We start from the raw sequence: 20,067 nt of genomic DNA on the forward strand, positions 1-20,067 counted from the left end.
GTCATTGTCCAATATTGACAATAAACAAAAACAATGCGACACTATTCTTTTGATTATTATTACTAATATGAGCTCAACAAACAAAATGCAGTCTGATAAACCACTAATTTATTGGTTGCCTATCTACAGTAGTGTTTTTATTTTCCCAAGATTTTTGGGTTTTTTTTCACAAATTCAATAAAAGTAATGAAAATTATATAAAATCATTATAGCAGGGATGAATGTTGGCCAGTCCAGGTGTGGACAGCCATTCCCAGTGAGGGTATAATTTTGCATGTGTAAGCTACTAAAAATATTGCGTGTACCTGATGAGGACTCTTAGATGAAAGAACGGTAAAAGATTAAATTAATCATGATTTATGCCAGGAATCAAACTGGCCCCCAACTATTTATCATCTTGTGGTATCCAGTGGGTTCTAGCTTTCCATCACACTTGCCATGGCCTCCCCCATCCTCTGATACTACCGCTGGGCTTTTTGCTTGTCCCCCCCTCCCTTCGTTACACTGGTCCTATCAGTGTAAAGGTCAGATCAGGTCCAACATCCACAATGTCGTCGTTTGTAATACGACACGTCCAACGTCTGCTTTTTGCTATGTCAGTCATCTCGTATTACCGGATGACCGTGCTATCTTTTTTTTTTTTGCTCCGCTGACGTTAGTAAGTTTCAGACTTATCATATTCGGGCAAATTGTCAAATCGACAATCTGCGTTTTTCCTTTCCTTTAATTTCTCACCTGTCCATTTTGTTCATCTCATTCTATTTTCTGTCGACTTCTGCACGTGCAGAAAGAATTTAGCTTTTGATAAAGAAAACGGAGTATGTGCAGCATTTTGTTGCCCTATGCAAGCTTCACATAAATAGTCGACTTTATTTCCCCTTTATCTGGTTTTTAATCATCATTTCGAAGCAAAGGTTTATTATCATGAATCAACAGTAATCACCCTTGTCTATATCGAGGCTTATTGCCACAAGACTGCAAATAATCGTGTAGAGCCAAATGAGCACCGCCATTAGGACAACCATTTCAGCACCAGCTACAATAGCTTTCTGTAAACAAAGACCTTGAAGTCAAGAAAAAAAAATGACATTGTATGGAAATTGTTACATTTATAGAAAAAGATCCAAATGTTAACAAGATGTAATATTTGCAAAGCATAATAATGTATGCATGTTCTTTGGAAGGGAATAGTATTACATCAGATCAGGCAATATTTGTGCAACACAAGTTTTTAGCTTCATAGGAGCCAGTATAAATCAGACCATGTGATGTCACTCTTGGGGCTGACATGGTTCGAAAACCTACGTAACTTATTATTTTGTGTGCAGTTATTTTTCCTGTATTAAGTAATATATCTTATTTTATTTAAAATTCAGGCTTTTTTCCTGGTATGAGTGATGATATAAATACTGGGATGATTAAGATGATGATTTTATTCATGACATATAAGTTAATATATTTGGGGGACTGCATGTACATTATATATGGAAATAAAGAAGTAAAAAAATGTAAAAAATAACATCACATTTGGAAAGAGAGGCCCTAACGTAAAAGGTTATAATGTGATCTCAAATGTATTGGATAGGTGGGTTGCATTACTTTCCTACATCTCTCCTATCAGAGTTTGTCCAATAGTGTAATCATATCTATTTCCTCAGGCAATGGGAAATGGCCTGCATACATTATTTAAATATTCTGAGATGCTTATTGATGATGCCCTTATTTATGTATATATCTCCTCCTGAACACTGTTCCTCAAGGTTCAAGCCTTGTTCCACCATGGTCTCATTCATTCATTCAACCCGCCACAAACATGGCTCATTTTGTCACGGCTGTTGACGGGAGTCGGGCAAAAGCCGAGGGGAGATCACTTCTTTGCCTAATTGCCATTTGGACACTGCAGACTCATTTTATATCCATTTGGTCGGTGGATCTTAATGCGAGGGGATGGTACTCAGTTTTATCTGCATCCGGAAATGCAAGTGCGCCACAAGAACTCAATACGTTAAATGGACTCTGCTCTTCTCCGTAATAGAAATAACGTTTTGCTTGACTTTGTTCAAGACTTGTGTTCTAAAGCACAATGACTGCCCTCTTTAATGTGTGCTACTACTAAATTGAAAAAGAACTGCAGTGCAGCACACTGATTTGTAAAACACTGCAGGTTATTCTCTATAAAACGTTGCAGAATAATTCTGAATATGTTGAAGACTTCAGATCACGAAGTAGTGATAAACAGTATTCTCTAATACCTGTCAAATTATATTAGATTATTTTCTTTTTACATAGAGAACATACAGGTTAGCAGTCTTTATTGTTTTTTCTGGAAACCGCATAGAACCACTTAATTTGTGGAGGAATTCTGTTTTTATTTAAAGTTGGTCAAAGTATTGGTGTATTTATGAAAATTTAGCAAAAACAGGACTTGACTGATTCATTCTTGAGCTTATGGTACTTTGACCAAAATATGCTTTGAAATTTGGCTGAATTGAAAAGTCTTGTGCCATGGTCAATGTCAATCAAAACAGCGTTATAATTATTTATCTTATCTTCACATGTAAAAAAGGGCAAGTAAAATTGGATAAACCATGTACAGAATGTTTGGTGCCAAATCACAAGGCTTTTGTAACGGTGGCTCATTAAGAGTCTGTGTTGACAGTATGACTCCAGGGAACAATTTGGATAAGAGATGGGCCGACGTCCTTCAGTTGCTATGTGCTTGGTGCTTCATTTTGTACAGCTTTTCTGTTGCGTTTGACGAATCAACATTTATCATCAGATAGTGGTAGTTAAGAAAAGTGATTGAATAGACAATGTCCAAATAAAATTTTGAGTCAAAAAAGGTTTTGCTAGTGTTTAGTGCCAGGATCATTAGATAGTTTTTACCTTTCATTCCCTACCCTGTTAATGATATACTGTTTAAAAGGGTGAATAAGTGAATTAAGATACAGCCCGCTATGCTTAGATAAACACTGCACATCTAACTAAAGTGGCACATTCCAACGTTGTGCTATGTAGGGACACAATTGGGATACACAGTATGGGGAAAAAAACAAAGAAAAATGATGCAATTGGAAATTTTCAAAGCGGAATTAAGCCTTTTATGATACACTCCACCCATGCCATGTCTGACGTCATCCAAATAAAACTAATGCTTTGCCTCCACACACATTTGGACGAACAACATAACCTTATAAAACATACAAACACGCTCAGTGTGAAGCTTAGAGCAAAATCATAGAAAATTAAATTTCCATAATATGACACACTGCAGGTCTGTTAGAATCTGGATGTGAATGGTCACATTAATCAGTGTCCAGAGCACAGCTCCAGATGCTGCCTCTATGAGATAAAGATGTTTATCACTGAATGCCACCTATATACCCCAGTGGAATATTTCATCCACAGTGTTTGACCCTACAATCTGCCTTGAGAGAGAGCCGAGTGGAGCAATAGTCACGTTAGTCGGTGAGAATATGCATGCAGAAAAATCATTGTGCCTTTCTATATTGTAGTCGCTGTCTGACAATGGGACCTGACTTCTCTTTGCAACAGTTCAATTTCTATGGCTTAGTCAAAACTCACACACACATGCACATGAAATGTCAGCTATGGGCCCAAAAAGCTATTGACCACAAATGTGTTTCACTCAGTCCAATTACAACCACAGTATTATGGCTTTTTGTAAATATATTTTTCCTTGACTATTCTTGGATCGCAATAACTAGAAAGTGACAACATTGTTATTTTAGATCGCAGAATTGCTGAAGCTTTCTAGATAGAATAAATATGTGTAAATTACTCAAGATTTTTAACGAGTTTAAAAAGAAGTTATCCTGTTAGCATCTACTATTAGTGGCAAATCTCAGTCTGTTACATGTTAATATTCTAATCACACGTTTTTTTTTTTCCCCTCATCTACATTGTACCTCATTGTTATTACTTCCCCAATAATTCAATTTCAGTAGCAGTGCCAGTCTAGGTAAGATAAAAGAAAACAGTAAATGATTTTGCATCTCATTCTGTTCTAAAGTACTGTCGAGCATGATGAAATGAAGTCAGCAAAAGGCAAAAATGAATTGAAAAATCCACATGAGAATAATATGTCTCTTTAAAAACCCCTGCTACCTAAATAAGGTAGTCTATTTGTGCAGAAATCTTGCTCATTCCTGACTAAGAACAACAAACACTGTTATTTAAATTATCTATTACAGTATGTAAATTTGCTCAATGAGATTATCCAATGTTTTGGGATGTGTTAAAAGCAAATGTTTCCCAAAGGTCTAAACGAATCAAGGCTGATGACTTGAAAATTGAACATGTTCAAAACATTTAAAGACTAAAATTCTTTGAAAACAAATACCCTTGAGAAAAGCCTCCACTAAATCTAACTTCAGATTATTTCTAGCCAATCATGAAATTCCCTGGTTCAGGACTTAGTAAAAAAGTGTCAATAACATGTCATATTTTGTAAAAGTGAGTCCATCTTCAGGAACGCTTGCAAAAAAATAAGAGCAACAACAAGATTTACACACCCGAAGGAAAAATTCCATTATATCTCAAGAATGGAGAACTAGTTCTTGGAGCTGTGGGAGTGCTTATTTAACATCCGTACCAAGATTTTTCTCAGTCTTTCTTTTTTTCTTCTCTAGGATTTTTCTGTAAAAAAAAAAGTCCCAATAGGACAGCTATTTCCTGTCTCTTGTATTGGAATATGTTCCTACAATTGTTGTCCTTCTATTTCATTTGATCATACAAGATTCATATAAATTATAAATCAGGATTAGGAGAAATTCTGAATATTTATTCTGTGCTTTACTGCGTTTACGTTAACAGACCAAAACCAAATCAAATACGACCAAAAGTGCAATACTGTTAAATGATATATATATAGGAACATTACATTTAAAATAATGGGAATAGGATGTTGGGATAAGAATTTAGAAACGAGCTTTAAATAAAATATAACTAACAATGGAGTAAGTATACACAAACACATCTGCTCTAGTGAGCGGGGGATGTAGAGGTGATGTAATAACATGTGGGCTGCGGGCATAAGGGTGCTTACTGTGCAAAGAGATTTTTGTGCGACCGAGGAGGTTGAAATGTGTTTGTCAGAGTTCTTCTAATGAGGATGTGAAATAGAGTATCATCACTAACCAGGATTCCGCCTTCCAGTGACGAGAACACTCAAGCCTCTTTTGTCTCTATTCTTGTTGGCCGACTGCCAATACTGATTTGACATCAATCTGATTAGGATATGGGAAAGATTTGAACTTCTGATGGCAAGAAAAAAAAATCTGACTGAAATCTTGACTCTTTGGTTCATTGAAAACTCTAATCTTACAAATGACTTTCCAGAAGTAAGTCCATAATACATGTTTTCATGCATCTGACTAATAGCACACCCCAACTCCAGTTTCTCTTACTCCCTTTTCTATTTTGGCTTTATCTTGGCCGTTTTACTTGCAACAATATTTAGCTTGAGCTCTGGAAATTGCTCTGGAGAAGTGACCATTTCAGCCACTCTGTGTGAAGCAATTGAAATTGAAAGATTACTTTGTTGTCAGCCTATCTACTTACACTTAGTATAATCAGCCATGATGGACCTCTAATGTGAAATGACAGAATTGTTTTTATTGAACGTTATTATTCTTTTGACAGAATGACATTGTTGGTTGAAGCCTGTTGAGAATACAGAAGGCGCACTATTAGAGTAGCACGGGCAAATGTAGTAAATTGATTTTTCGCCAATACTATTAATATTGAACGACAATTAAATGTATTAAGTTTATGAATTATTTTCCTTCACCTAAATTCTTTTTTCTCCATTTTTTTTTACATAAATATTGCCTGCATTTATTACTTTAATGCAGCTATAATGTGAACTACTATCAGACTACAACACATACAGACCTACAGTATGTACAAATAGGGTTCATTCAGCCTTAGGGACGGAAATCTATTTGTAATCTGAGGTACTCTCTTAAGACTGTGACACATTATGGTTCAGAGCAACTGACTCTAAATGGGTGTAAAAGTCTAAGCCTCGGTTTTTGCGTGTGTTGCCCTACTGACACGATTCACTCCTTGTCCACAGAGAGAAGTGCCTTCTTGGACAGCCGCCTATGGCTCTTGGACTCCGCTAAAGCCGGCCACTGTCATCAGCACTGCCTCGCAGGGCCGCCGACACCATCTAATACGCAACTGATTTGCTGCAGTTGGCCCCTCCCTCCCCGCTTTTGAGGTTGAGAACAAACAGATTGAATCAGATGCTGTGATCGGGAAGGAGATCGTCACGTTCATCTTTTCCACCACGCCCTTCTCCTCCTCCTCCTGCTTCCCAGGAGCCCTGCTTCTTCCCATCATGGGCCGAGGCAATCAATAATGTTTTACCATTCTCTCATCTGACAGTCGAGTTGAGGAGCGAGTCAGTGGAGAAGTTTCTGACCGCAAAAGGCTTCCTATCTGAGCCAAACGGGCCCTGAGGATGAGCTACAGGTGGTAGAGCCTCTGGAGGCCTCTCACTGCTCAAATCCAAACAAAAACATTTGAAGCCCACCTTTTCCCATGTCATTGACTTATACATCCTCATTAGCTAAACACAGGCACATTCATAATTGCATTTGCTGGAGAGACATTATTCCTCATCAGCCCCCTTCGGCTGCTGCTGCTGTCGCTCCTGCTCCAAAATGGCAGTGAACGTGACACCGATCCGAGACACAAAGTGGCTGACTTTGGAGGTGTGTCGAGAATTCCAGAGGGGGACGTGCTCGAGGCCGGACAACGAGTGCAAGTTCGCCCACCCCGCCAAGAGCTGCCAAGTGGAAAACGGCCGAGTCATCGCCTGTTTTGACTCGCTCAAGGTGAGCGTGATAAACAACTTATCATTGCACCATCCATCACTGACCTCTCTGCTATTCTTCTTAGCTTTCTAAAACTCACTCGAGAGACAAGCATTTGTGTTTTATTTGAGCTACAATCCTAGTCATGCTCTCGCTTTGGTAATTCCAAGCTAAGATACTTTATGACTTTATTTCAAGGTTTATGTGAAGTACAATGCGATGTGATCTTATAATTTCATTCGTTTGCATTATCAATTCATCAATCATATGCAAAAATAGTTACTAATATTAATGAAAAAATGAATATTATAATTATCGCTGAAACCTGGAATCCACATATGTGAATAGCATGTCATTTTTAACACCAATTATCCATGCAATATGGGGAATAAAACGTGACACAGTGGTTGGCGCAACTACCTCACGGTCAATAGTTTCTGAGTTTGAATCCTACTGAGTTTAAATGGTCATTTTTATGCACATATTGGCCCAATAATTGACAATTGGCGATGTAGAGGATGATTTTGATGGTTATTATTAAATCTCACCATTAAAGGTCCAGTGTAAATGTGACACCATGACTAAAAAAGTTATCTAATGTAGTGGCTAGTGTATTAGTAAACACACAATGTTTGTTTGTGTTCCCCTGTGAAAATAGAGAAGGTGGTCACCACTCCAACATCTGTGAATACGATTGAGACATTCCTTCATTGGCAGTTTAACAGCGAGGTCTCTGGGTGGGACTTTGCTGGAGGTTTCTGTCACAGCAGATGGGAGACTGCAGGGGGAAGAGGGGGCGAGTGAGGGCAGCTCACACAGTGCCGCTTATGTTCTGAACTATATGTAAGAGTGTGTATTTCATTTTGAGGTCATGCAGCATAGTGGGGTGTTCTCAGAAAGCTCCGCAATTGACTCTATTTTTTGCCCTGGCGCTGACACAACACACTCCCACTGTGCGGCTCTACTTTCTCACTTCCCTTAAGATGAGGGAAAAGAAAATACAGCAGGAGGGATTGACATGGACGCACAGTGAATGAGGTGGACAGGTTCTGTAAATGTGTTTTTTTATGAAAGGCAGGGTGAAGGGTGGGGTGGGGGTTTTCCTCCTAGGAACCATTCCACTTTGAATAAACTCCCAAGAGTCTTGTACAAAATTTCCGTTTGCAAATGTTAATAGTATGTATTATTATCTTTTGGGCCTGAGAAGTACAGGAAGCTACCAGGAAACTGTTAAGTATGTGCTAAAATATCAATTCAAGTGTTGACTTGCATCTCTTGAAAGTACCTGTAAGTTCCTGGTAAAATATTTATGTTTTAGGAAATCAGTTGAGAGACTTCACCAAATTCAACTAATTTTGCAAACACGTGGCAACAATCTATGTCCTGCAAGTGTTGCAAAATATTCATTACAATATTTGACAGACACTTGGCACTTATCTGTGAAAGTTTTCATGGCAGGGCGTGGGCAGAGTTTGGTGGCAAAGTTTGATGACTCACCATACAACTCTCAAAACAGTCCCAGCTCAATGGACAAACAGCCTCTTAAAATTATACTTGTATGATCAGTACAGGAACAATATACAGTGAAACTAATTGACAGACATTTTGTACTCCTCAGTATAATACATTGTATATACTGCATGTACATATATAAACTAGGTGTCCTAAGAATATGATATAGATAAGCAGCAGCCATTGAGAAGTGTGAGCTAACTTAGACGACAAGGTTTGATGACAACTGAGGAAATAAGTAAATGAATAATGTCTCCATAGCTCCATCATTTTGAGCATATGCAGGTAAAAACGACTGCTGGAGAGAAGGGATATTAAGTGAGGAGGTGGTTGCATCTCCCAGTCACTTCATTACAGGGTCAATGTTGTGTGGCTCAAGTGAGTGCAGTGCGTTGGAATTCCTGTGTTGTATTTAGCAGTGAGCTACGTGTTATTTGGCTCCTATCTGATTGGCAAGCCACGAAACCAGAGAGCCGTGGTGGAAGTCTGTAAAGCCAACCGTGGCTTACCTTGGCTTAAAACTGAGCCTGTTCCTGCCTCAGCTGGCCTCTGTATTACAATCATTATTATTATAAATGGAGTCTGCCTGGTTGCTGAGATACTTGTGTGGGATTCAGTAGGTACAGGTAAGACAAGACTGGGCAAATGGAGGCTGGCGATGCCTTTTTGGATCATGAAAACAGTCCCTGCTCTACGTGCCAGAGCATTCCAAAGCATGCCTCCCTGACAGTTTGATATATCTGCTATATCCTCTTATGGAATCATTGAGGAGGCATGGATAAATGCATACTTTTAGACCAAACATTCTTCAATTTGCAAAGAGTTTTAACTACAAGGTAACACTGTACAGTATGGGAGACATTCATTAGAGACTGTATCATGTTATCAAAACGTTGTGTAACACTTGCGTACTTTGAAATCCTGGTGGCCTTCATCGACACATTCAAAACTCTCAATCACACTTTCCTTTCTGTGTGTGTGTGTATGTGTAAAACGCTTGAGAGGATGCTCTACATGGGATAAGACCTCTTTGAAAGGGAGGCACACTCTAGGTCCTTTAATCTGCTCCCTTTCTTCATTCTCCTCTCATGCTCTCCTCTTGTCTGCGTCTGTTAGTTTATTACTACTCAGCTGCATCCTCCACATTACTTTACAGCATGTTATTATTATTGTTTTTTTTTTTAAGTGTAGGCAAACACCGGGGAGAGATGAAGCATGGTCAATGGGGAAATTAGTATGTCTGGAGGAGTGCTCCTGTGTCTTGGAGAGCTGCTTTTGCATTATCAAAGATGGTAGTGGTGAATTAGGTCAAATGGATGCATACATTTCTGATTTGAGTAGTTAAGAACCTTTCATATATTGTTTTCATATGTCTAAGAGAGAAGAACCATATGAAAATTTCAAACATCTACAATGAATATACATGCAAATCCTCCAATCTGAAAAGTAATTAGGGCACTCAATGTTTAACATATAGTATCTAGTGTTAGAGTTTAAAAAAAACTATTGTTGTATTTGTTCAGAACTACGTATATTCCGATTGCAGCATCCTAAGTCAACCTTCAAAAGCAACCTTGAAAGGCAATAGCCATTCAAATGGGACCTTGCTGTTATCTCTTCTAATATACTCAAGTTTTGCTTATAATATAAACGAGTTGGGGACAAGCCTGTTGTTAAAACAGATCATTTATGTTGTCGAAACAATGTCTAACAATACCAAAATCCCTTTTTAGCCTCTACATTCCGGGTATAACCGAACAGGATCCATCCTATTTCATCTCACAGTCCTCAGCCCACACAAGACATTACGAAAGGAGGCTTTTATTAGCATCGGGCCATGAGACAAGCAAAGAGCAGACAGCCGCTATCAACGTTGTCTCGGTCGATTCATTGCCAAGCACCCCACCCCCCCCCACCCCCACCCCCCTCCCAACCTCCTTTGAAAGTTCTCCTCTAAATGTCTCCATGTCCTCAGAGAGGCTTGGCCACAGTTTTTACGTCGATCGTGTACGCTGGCTCAGCAAGCACACATATCCATCTTAAAACACGCCACATCAGCATAGAGACATGGCATAACAACGTTACAGCCAAAATATACACAAGGGCGTTCAGAAAGAACTTTCTAATTGTCCCAGGTCACCTTTTTCAGTCCGGACAACATGTTTATTTGTGTCTAGCGCTCAAATGTATCGCCCAAGTGTTGTATTGAGGCATTGGGGCGGTGACATCAGCATGTCTGAGTGCTGAGTCGTGATGCACCGCCACTGCTGCAGTTGTGAACAGAATAGCCAATCAGTTCTCGTTAGTTTCTCTCATTGCTGTCTAAATCCTCCTTAACACCCTTACCTCGCCGTCCTACTCTTTGTAATTCTGCGGGAGTGGGGCAGATTCAAACAAATGTTTAAATGAGGCTGCTGACAAATACGCCATAATAGGGCGGAGGCGGGGAGGCAGATGGAGAGGGAGCGATAGAACATAAACACGGCGGTGGACGCCCATCCGTCTGCTAACTTGCCACTCTTTTATTTCTTTTTTTTTAACGGGGGAGCAGCTTTGAGCACCGCTTAAGTCGTGTTCAGGTCTGCTCATCTTCCCTTTAAATGTCACTGACCCCATGCTCTTTATTTGATCCTGCAGAATCTGGCCGCAGAGTACTTTGCAAGCTTTAGCGTTTGATCTCAATGCCAGGTCATGAACACACCCATTGACATAGAGTACAAGTAATGAAAATCCATGAAAATATTGCAGATGCTCGCAGCTATAATTAGGTATCAGAAAGTACTAAGCAATAAGGTGCCAATGCAGAGCAATATTTATTTTAAGAGAGCTACTTTCCAACCGCTGGTCATCCTATCCAAGATGGCCACCAGCTACATATTGCTGCTCTAAAAAAGGGGTGGGGGGTTGCCCTTTCCAAGATGATGATAGATATCCAATCTTGTGGTTTTCATTCATCCTTCTGCTTTGATGATTGAATGAGTTAATCACTAGTCTGACCATGCCTTGATGGCAATTATATTACATTCAAATGAGTAAGCAGTAATTTACTATTAAAAGAGAAAAAAATCCACAAAAACACACACTTCTCATTTTGTTTCCTCTTCTACTGACTTAATCCTTCTTAATTTTGTAGATCTGCTTTAACATTTTATGACCATGGCCATTTTATTACCAGTTAGAGTCGATGAAAAAAATGTAAGTATAAAAGAATAAACACTCTTAAACATCCCACACTTTCAGCTAATCATCCTTTTTCTATTTTTCATGCATTGAGCAAAAGAAAGACGATGCCTGCCTTTCCCCAAAGGGTTGACTCAATGGTGGAAGCATATAATTGTTGAAAATGTCTTAGAATATAGATAAATAAGTCTTGCCCAAGCACTAATGTATCCATTGATTGAAAAAAGAGCTGTGTCCTAAGACTTTTGTCGATACAACAGAGCACTGATCTCACTTTAGAGTCCCTAATAATCCTGTCTATGCAGCCAATATATTCTCAAACACAACATCATATAATAATAATAATAAAGATAACAAGACGAAGAAGGAGAAGAATAGGAATTGTGTACAAGTTGTTACAGGCCTTGTGCTAATTTTATATAAAAGACCTAAAGCTACAGTCTGTACATTTTTTGGGATATCATGGTGAATATTCACTTTGTAGCCCATTCTTCAAAAGTGATTTTTATTTAGTATATTTAATAATGCTATCGTGAATCATGATATTATACATTGGAATGACTGTCTATACTTAAGCCTCTATTCAAATAACATTTAGACTTCTCCAACCAGTTGTTAGCCATGCAGATATCATTCCAATTAATGACAGAATGTCTGGGTCATGTGACTGTGAAATTGTTGTTGTTGTATTATTGGAATATGTATTTACATTTTTAAATTAGGTCAATTTATTTTTTCCTGACAAACAACCTAACCCGATTGCGCAAATGAATTAAGCCTTTGTTTGCACGCCTGTCACTTGTTTTTTTTAACACGCTGTTATTAACCAGCAGCCATCAGTGCGCTTGTGACGCCATCACTCATGCTCTTTTAATTAGAAAATAATCAGAGATGAATGAGATGTTCATTAAATCTCATCTGCAGGGCTGTCAGCCACAAGCAACACAGTAGTAGAACAACATTATGAAAAGAACTTGCTTACCTCCAATTTTCTTTGTTGTCTGGCCACATATTAAGTTGGGATGAATACATAATGAAGAAAGGCCCCAAAAAGAAACACCATGGAGGTGAAGTGACCTGAATGTGAAACAAAAAGAGAAGAGATTATTAGTGCAAATTAACAGAAACCTCAGTGTTTATCAGCACTTTGTCTTTATGCAGTATTGATCCTTTGAGAGCAAGTTGGAGTGCTTTCTTTTTCTATGTTTGCTGTTTTCCGAACACCTTTTTATTGTCTAGCTTCAATCTTTCAACAATGCATTAAGCCTATGAGCTTGCATAATCGTGTCTCTCGGTAGAGGACTTAACTGAATTTGAATACAAAGTACATTCCAAAATTATGATGTTTACAACAAATTGAAGCAAGAGCATACAGTAATTAGAAAGAAATCAACATAAGAATAAGCATAATCCAAACTGTCATCGAATTTACTGCCATACTGAGATATTAAGGTACTTAGGAATACAGTATGTCGATTGACTCGTAACATAAACTTTAATTTTAACATAATTGAACTTTGATTGCTATATATACACACTTAAAAAAATAATCTTACGTTCAGTCAAACGCACACTAATGTTTTTCAATTATTCCATGCTGAATATCGATTGTCATCATAAGTATGTCAAGGTATTACTGTATCTGGCCATGGACAGCATCCATTACTTGGTCAATGTAAAACTTTGACTTGTTACTGTTACAAACAGGTATGGAATGTTTAAGTGTTCCACATTACCAGGTTCCGTTTGTGCTTCCTTCCATACTTGGTTCATATCAATAATGCAATACAGTTAGAGGCAAAACTAATTGTTCCATGCATATGCTTTTAACCGTCACTCATGATGAATGTTTATGTTGATGAAAGTTTAGTCATGGTGTCCCAACCACCGCTCCGTCCCCAATGGGCGAAAGAAAAAACGGAAAGAGCTTTAACCGTAGTGAGACAAATATTGGGGAGTATACAAATAGCTGGACCTACAAAATGTATGCCCACTAGGGTGAAATTATGATTATTATATTACATGGTGATGAGTCCGTGTAATGTGTCTTCATTAGTGAAGTCAATATGGGCTTCATGAAGGTTTGCTTGGATTTTCTCAGATTGAAATAGTTTTTTGTTTTTTTTAATAGTTTCAACAGGTAGCCATCTACCAGCACTGCTACTTGTCATTTTGGCTTCAAGGCCATTTACTAATTTCAACAGCATTGATTATTAAGAGCGCAAAGCACACTAACAATGCTTGGTCTTTTAGGCATTTTGACAAATTAGAGTAAAACAAAATAACAATCAAAAATTATGTGATGTTGGATTTTGTATTAGTGCTTACTTAAAATTTAACACATGTGGAGTTGAAGTGTAGCAATATTGTCACACTGTTGTGAAGCCATCATCAAATTATCAATCAGAAATCAAAGCAAACACTATCACTAGGTAGAAAATCTGGAAAAAAAGGATTTAAAAAAAATCTTAATAAGAGCCATTCAAGCTAAGATTCCATCAAGGACCTAATTGAGACACATCATGTCATGGTCCGCAAAGGTCTCTATTTGAAAGAACAGTAGTTGCCCTCGTGAAGCCAATTTGCTGATTGCCCGTGTGATTGAATCATGATGACATGAAGACTGACAGAGGGCAGCCCGTGTCAATAGGCAGATTATAGACAGAGCGGAAAAGAGTGGAAGTGAAGGAGTGATGGACGGCTACACAAGTTTAATGGTGTAACACGAACAGTGATAGACAGACGGCAGAGGGAAAAAGCAGGAGATGGATGGGGGGAAAGTAATAATGTGGGGCTAGTTGCCTGTTGAGCGTGCGTGTGAAATTGAAGAATGTGTGTAATATACTTTAGTTGTTGGAGTGTGTACGGTGGTTGGAGGCTGTGATTCGTAAACAAGGTTTAAGGGGATTATGGTGGCGCTGGGAGCAGCCATCATGACAGATACAGCAGCTGGGTTGTGTTGTGTTGCCGTGACGACCCTCATCGCTGCTGCCTCGCCGTGTTAACACACAAAGGCACATTTTTTGCCACCTGCCCTCATTTTTCCTACATGCTGACAACATCAGACAATTCCATTATTGGAAGGTGATCACCCTACTAAGACTGCATCCCCAGCCCCCCGCCCTTGTTCAAGTGGTACAAGCCAACTTTGATCAGTACACATTGATGAGGATGAGTGTGCAGCCAGAAGGTGCAGACCTTTTCACTCTGTCACAGCGGGTGTGTGTGTGTGTGTGCAAAGATATAGAGCTATTTTTTCATATCCAGTGTAAGTCTAGACTTGTGCTGAGGAAGCTCTTTACAATGGGTGTTGGTAATTGTGTGGACAAGGGCACTTGAAAGACAGCATTTAACCTTTAAGTGTCATTTTCAGATCCAATCGGAGCCAATGAACAATCCCTGTTGCATTATTTTTCAATACAAAACGCTATAGTGATGCAATATTAACTGATTTGTTCTAAGAAATCCACACTAGGTGATTGCTGTCTTCTCAGACAATTTGGCGTCGCTTCAGAGCAACTTCCAATCAATACATTATATTACAAGATTGTTAAGACACATAAATAGTAAAAATAGTCTTACTAGGGGCCTTCTTGTGCCGTGTAAATCAATTTTCTTATGTCAGTAGTTCAATACGAGCTGTTCTTAGCCTTCAAACCTCTTACAGTATATCAGACTATTGTAACATGTATAGGATTGCATTAGCTTGTGAAAATATTACTAATATTGTGGTCAGTGCTTAATGCCCCAACAGCTTATTCCATTGATACATTTCTGGTTATGATGATTTTCTTCTGCTTATTATTAGTTGGCCCTTCATCAACACTTCTCTGAGCTTCAGTGTAAGGATTTAGCAGCTCTGCGGCCGTTGTTACAAAAGGATTATGAGCTCTATCACAGTTACGAGTCATGTACTTATGCTCTCAGCATTGTAGTACAGCAATATGCAGTGTGTGTCGGATATCAATGCATTCTGCGGTAATGAATGCTAATCCTTTCTTATCTGCTTTAACCTCAAGGCAATGACATGCTGCGGCAGCGACACACTGTTAGTAGGCTTTAGTGTGTGTATGTGTGTGTCTCTGTATGTTTTTGTGTGTGTGTATGTGGGTGTGTGGTCAGTATTAGCATGCTTATCCATATGCACATCTGACAACTGGATGACATCTTTACTCATTATGTTTCTAGGGAAGTGTAAGGTGTGGTCTAATGCCACCACCCCTTCCCATGAATCATGATCACAAGCTTAACACCATGAAAAATTCAAGCCTATTGCGACTCATATACCATTCACCATAATTGGATGAATAAACAACTGAAAATTAAAGGGTAAAAGCAGTCAAATGGCTAAATATTCAGGGTGATGGTCAAGTGTAACAATCATGTTTCAACTCAATGAACTGTGAAATATGGAGCCTTTCTTAAGCAAAAACACTTTGAAACTGCAATTCATGGTTTTATCATGTCTCAACTAAATTGTTACTGAAATACACTGTAACCCAGAACATGTAAACTGCAACAAGTAAGAGGGAGTACAAAACCCCTGATGTGGGTGCCTACATGGGTATTTAAAACACTCAACTCCTGGTCTAGTACACACGCAGTACAAACTTTCTAGTCAATTTGTGGCTCAACATACACACATTTCTAAAAGTCTAAAACTTCAAAAACGATTTTCATTATAATCCCATCAAATAAACAATCTTATTTTTCAGCATTGTTCACTTTTGTAATCTTGTCAGTAAATTCCAGATTCAGTTTGTTTTTTTACCCTTTTCTTGTATAGCTCAAGACCCGGATCAATCTGTTTTGTTACCAGACAATACAATTCTTCCATATTGAAGTGTAAATGGTGGTGCTTGCCAACAGCAGACCCATTTCAAGTACTAGATGCACCACCACTCTTGCATTCAATCTCTTTGTGATTTTTTTTTCTTGGCCCTCTAAATGGGAAATACAAACCAACAAGGCTAAATTTTCTAGCCATTTAAAAGAAAATGCTTTTAGAATGAGAATCAAAATATGGCAGCCACTAAAAGATGAATGCATCATGTCAAAGAAGGCTAGATCCCAAAAAAGTTAGGGCCAAAATACATAACACTTTTATACTATTTATCCAGAATCCAAGAACAAAGTTAACTTTAGAATGTGTGTCGCAACTTACGAAATATACAGGTTACAAAATCATTCCTGGAACTAATTAATTTTGCAAGTACGGGTACCACTGTATTGGTTGTCTAAATCTGCCCTGTGATTGCTGACCACTACACAGTAAACTCTTGCTTTTTGCCCAAAAACTATGGTAGGCTTCAACTCACCCACAACATCAAGAGGACAGGCTCTATAGAAAATGGATTGTTGTATATTTATAGATCACAGGGTTTGCTGGTCCACTCTTTGAGAGTCAGTTGACATGACTGATTGCAATGCAAGGATAAGTTTAGGGTTAAGCAAGTTGTTCGGATGTTTTTGGGGGTCGTCTCTGGGGCGATGGAAAAATTGCTCTCGCCTTTTTTTAATCATGGTTCCCTCTCAACCAGGCAGACGGCGCCTCCCAAATTGATGCTTAACGTCTAGAGCCGAAGGAAGGGGAGTTGCCGTTGGGAGAGAATTAATAAGCTTTTTTTTTTTCTTTTTCGGAGAATGGGCTGTTGTCTGTTGGTCGGTCCAGTGGAACTTTTGTCTGGCTGCTCGAAAACTATTCAAAAAGCACAGATTCAACCACTATTTAAATTGTTGGATTATGTGTGCTTTAGGTAAAATGAGTCATTGTTGATGAAAAGACTAATAGGAATCAATGAGTGATTAGGGAAGTGAAGGCCTGCAATGCGCCCAAGTCATCCCTTGGAGGATCTATTGAAGATGCACAGATGCCTTTGATTAATATTGATAAGAGAGGAGCTCTTTGCATCTGTCGTTCTTTCTGTTTCCCAAGCTCTCTGTCTACCTTTTTGTCTCTTTCCTGAAAGCCCGAGTGGAATTATTTCAAAGACTGATTCCACTGATACACATAAAATCTGCAGTGACAAAGCAGGGAAGAAAAAAGTAGTTGCCTATTGAGCACTCCCTAAAGTTCCTGACACTCCCCTGAATTCTACTGAAGTCTCATTCAAGTGAGCATTATGGTACAGTCATACCTTGAGATACCAGCTTAATGCATTCCGGGACTGAGCTCGTATGTCGATTTACTCGGATCTCAAATCAAAGTTTCCCATAGAAATGAACTCAATACATATTAATTCCTTTCCACCCTCTAGAATATATAACAATGGAAAAACATATTTTTACCAACAGAGTAACAGATAACTAGGGGTTATTATGATGTATTATAATAAAATGAGACATTAGTATTCAATACAACGTATCTCAAAATTTGTCCCGTATCTAAAGGAAAATATTTGTTACGAATTTTACTTGTATCTCAAGGAAGTACTGTATTCATAATAAGCCCAAGGTCGTGGCCAAACCAACATGATATGGTGATACTGCAGCAGCGGGAATGCAAGTAATGTGCAGTAAATCAGAATTAGGTGCTCATGCATGGTTGTTATGTTTGTGTGTACTCACAGTCAACTCGGGTTTTTCTCACTAGGGATTACAGGCACCCAGAGTATTCCTGTTACTCTAGAAGCTGCAAATGGAATTTTGACATTAGCATATTGGTCTCTTGTTGCATATTGGTCTCTTGTTACCATGACCCCATGAAGGCTAAGAGTTGTATAAAGGATGACATTACTGGAGCACGATGAGACAATTAGTATGTGATTGGATCACCACCGTTGTGATTTTGTTTTTATTGGCAACGTTTGGGGGAAAATCCTTCTTTGTTTGACCCATAGTGGTAGTTGTAGGCTCACTGGCAGGGAAGAGCTTAACAGGGTTGAGTCTTGAGCACTATTGGAAACACAAGTCGCAGGCCGAGCCAACTGTAAAAAAAAGGTTAATGTTCTTTTAATTTACTAGTTAAATGGGTATCCATGGCGACAACATTTTATTGGCCTCGAAATATTGAGACATTTTGGAATTCTGGTGGCTATCACACCACATGGAAGGGCCAGAATGTGGTGACAGTGATGAGTGGGATTCCGAGGGAATGTTAACTCCAGACATTAGTGTGGAAGTAAAGTCAACACTCCGAGGGCAGAAAAAAAAAAACGTTGACCGACACTGACACTCTTTTAAAGCTACAATACAACAAAGAGAAACAGTTGAAGATAAAGGAATCAAACCGACTCACGACACAATTGGGAGACAGACCTTTTATGAGTCTAGCTCAGGGGTGTCCAAACTTTTTCCAAAGAGGGCCAGATTTGGTAAGGTGAAAAGGTGTGCGGGCCGACTATTTAGCCTGACATTCTTTGAACCATTAACATTAAATACAAATTAACTTTTTGGGATTTTTTTTAATTACAAATGGCATACTTTTACATTTTTTTTTTACATTTAGGTTTTTACCGAAATAACAAACCACAAAAAATTAAGAAAACTATTTTATACTGTGGTCAACAGTGCTGGTGGGCCGTGTATTATTGATTTCATGATAGAGGCCGCGGGCCGGTAAAAATTTGTCCACGGGCCTTAATTGGCCCGCGGGCCAGACTTTGGACATGCCTGGTCTAGCTGATATAATACACTGAGCTAACAAGCACGCTAATATCGATTCCACCTCTACGCTAATGGAAATACATCACTCAGATAATGCCTTGACAGCGCTATCAATCTTCAGAGAAATTTGGTCATTTGCATGACTTATTTCCGCCTTCCTTTGGAGAAAAGGAAATGGTTGTGCTTTACAGTTATTCAGTTCTATACGAAAATGACCATGTTATCACCAGTTGTTATCTGGAGTTTTATGTTGTTTTTGTGCAAAAAAAGCAACAATCACAGACTTTCCACAGACATTGTCTTGATACACATAGGAGTAATTTGCCTTAAAAGGACATTACCCAATTAGCTTTAATTAATAAGACCAGCCATCCCACAAAGAGCAAGCAGGGCCGGATGCATCCATAATTTGCACCTGCTGGTTTGTGGGATCGCCATTTCGCTTTGAACCAATGGCGACGGCGAGAGAACTCTTGATACTCTTAACAGCAAAGTGTCTCCTCGTGCTGTCGCTAGGCAGACTAGTCAGACTAACAATGTGGAAATACAAAGGACGGCAGGGTTGTGATGCGTTTTCTCGCAGGTGCCGCACTGAGCCACGTTGGACATTATCTGAGGGAGATAAGCAGTAGCGTGACAGTCAACCTTTAATTCCCCGTGGGAGCAGTGCTCTGCTCTGCAAGTCCCGCTATAGAAGCATAATGGGGTGCCGGATGAATGCATGAACATGCTGGATGACAACACCACAGCCATTGTCCTTTGTATTCAAAACCATGCATATCAGCATGCACGTGGAAGGAAAGGGAATGAAGGGCAGCAGTAAGATATTACATCTTGGGGGTGTTCAGCAGGCATTATAAGAGCACAAATTGCATTCGCCACCTCCCTGCTTCTCCCTTCAGGGCGCCCGGGTGGATGTAATGAC

The 20,067-nt window shown here is 39.0% G+C and overlaps 2 protein-coding genes across 5 annotated transcripts in view; one reads left to right on the top strand and one right to left on the bottom strand.

Annotated features, from left to right (window-relative positions):
* The window catches only part of LOC144200415 (succinate receptor 1-like), a 112,019-nt gene that overhangs the window by 37,039 nt on the left and 54,913 nt on the right, over positions 1-20,067 (bottom strand). The window contains exon 7 of the transcript XR_013327107.1: positions 12,520-12,614. The gene's annotated coding sequence lies outside the window, so the exon portion shown is untranslated. The remainder of the gene's footprint in view (positions 1-12,519; positions 12,615-20,067) is intronic.
* The window catches only part of LOC144200414 (muscleblind-like protein 1), a 49,085-nt gene that overhangs the window by 15,193 nt on the left and 13,825 nt on the right, over positions 1-20,067 (top strand). For all 4 annotated transcript variants that reach the window (XM_077722556.1, XM_077722555.1, XM_077722558.1 and 1 more), the window contains exon 2: positions 6,101-6,866. In XM_077722556.1, the coding sequence (XP_077578682.1) occupies positions 6,693-6,866 (174 nt within the window). In that variant the 5' untranslated portion in view covers positions 6,101-6,692. The remainder of the gene's footprint in view (positions 1-6,100; positions 6,867-20,067) is intronic.

Source organism: Stigmatopora nigra, chromosome 8, assembly GCF_051989575.1.
Source record: "Stigmatopora nigra isolate UIUO_SnigA chromosome 8, RoL_Snig_1.1, whole genome shotgun sequence".
Lineage (NCBI taxonomy): Eukaryota > Metazoa > Chordata > Actinopteri > Syngnathiformes > Syngnathidae > Stigmatopora > Stigmatopora nigra.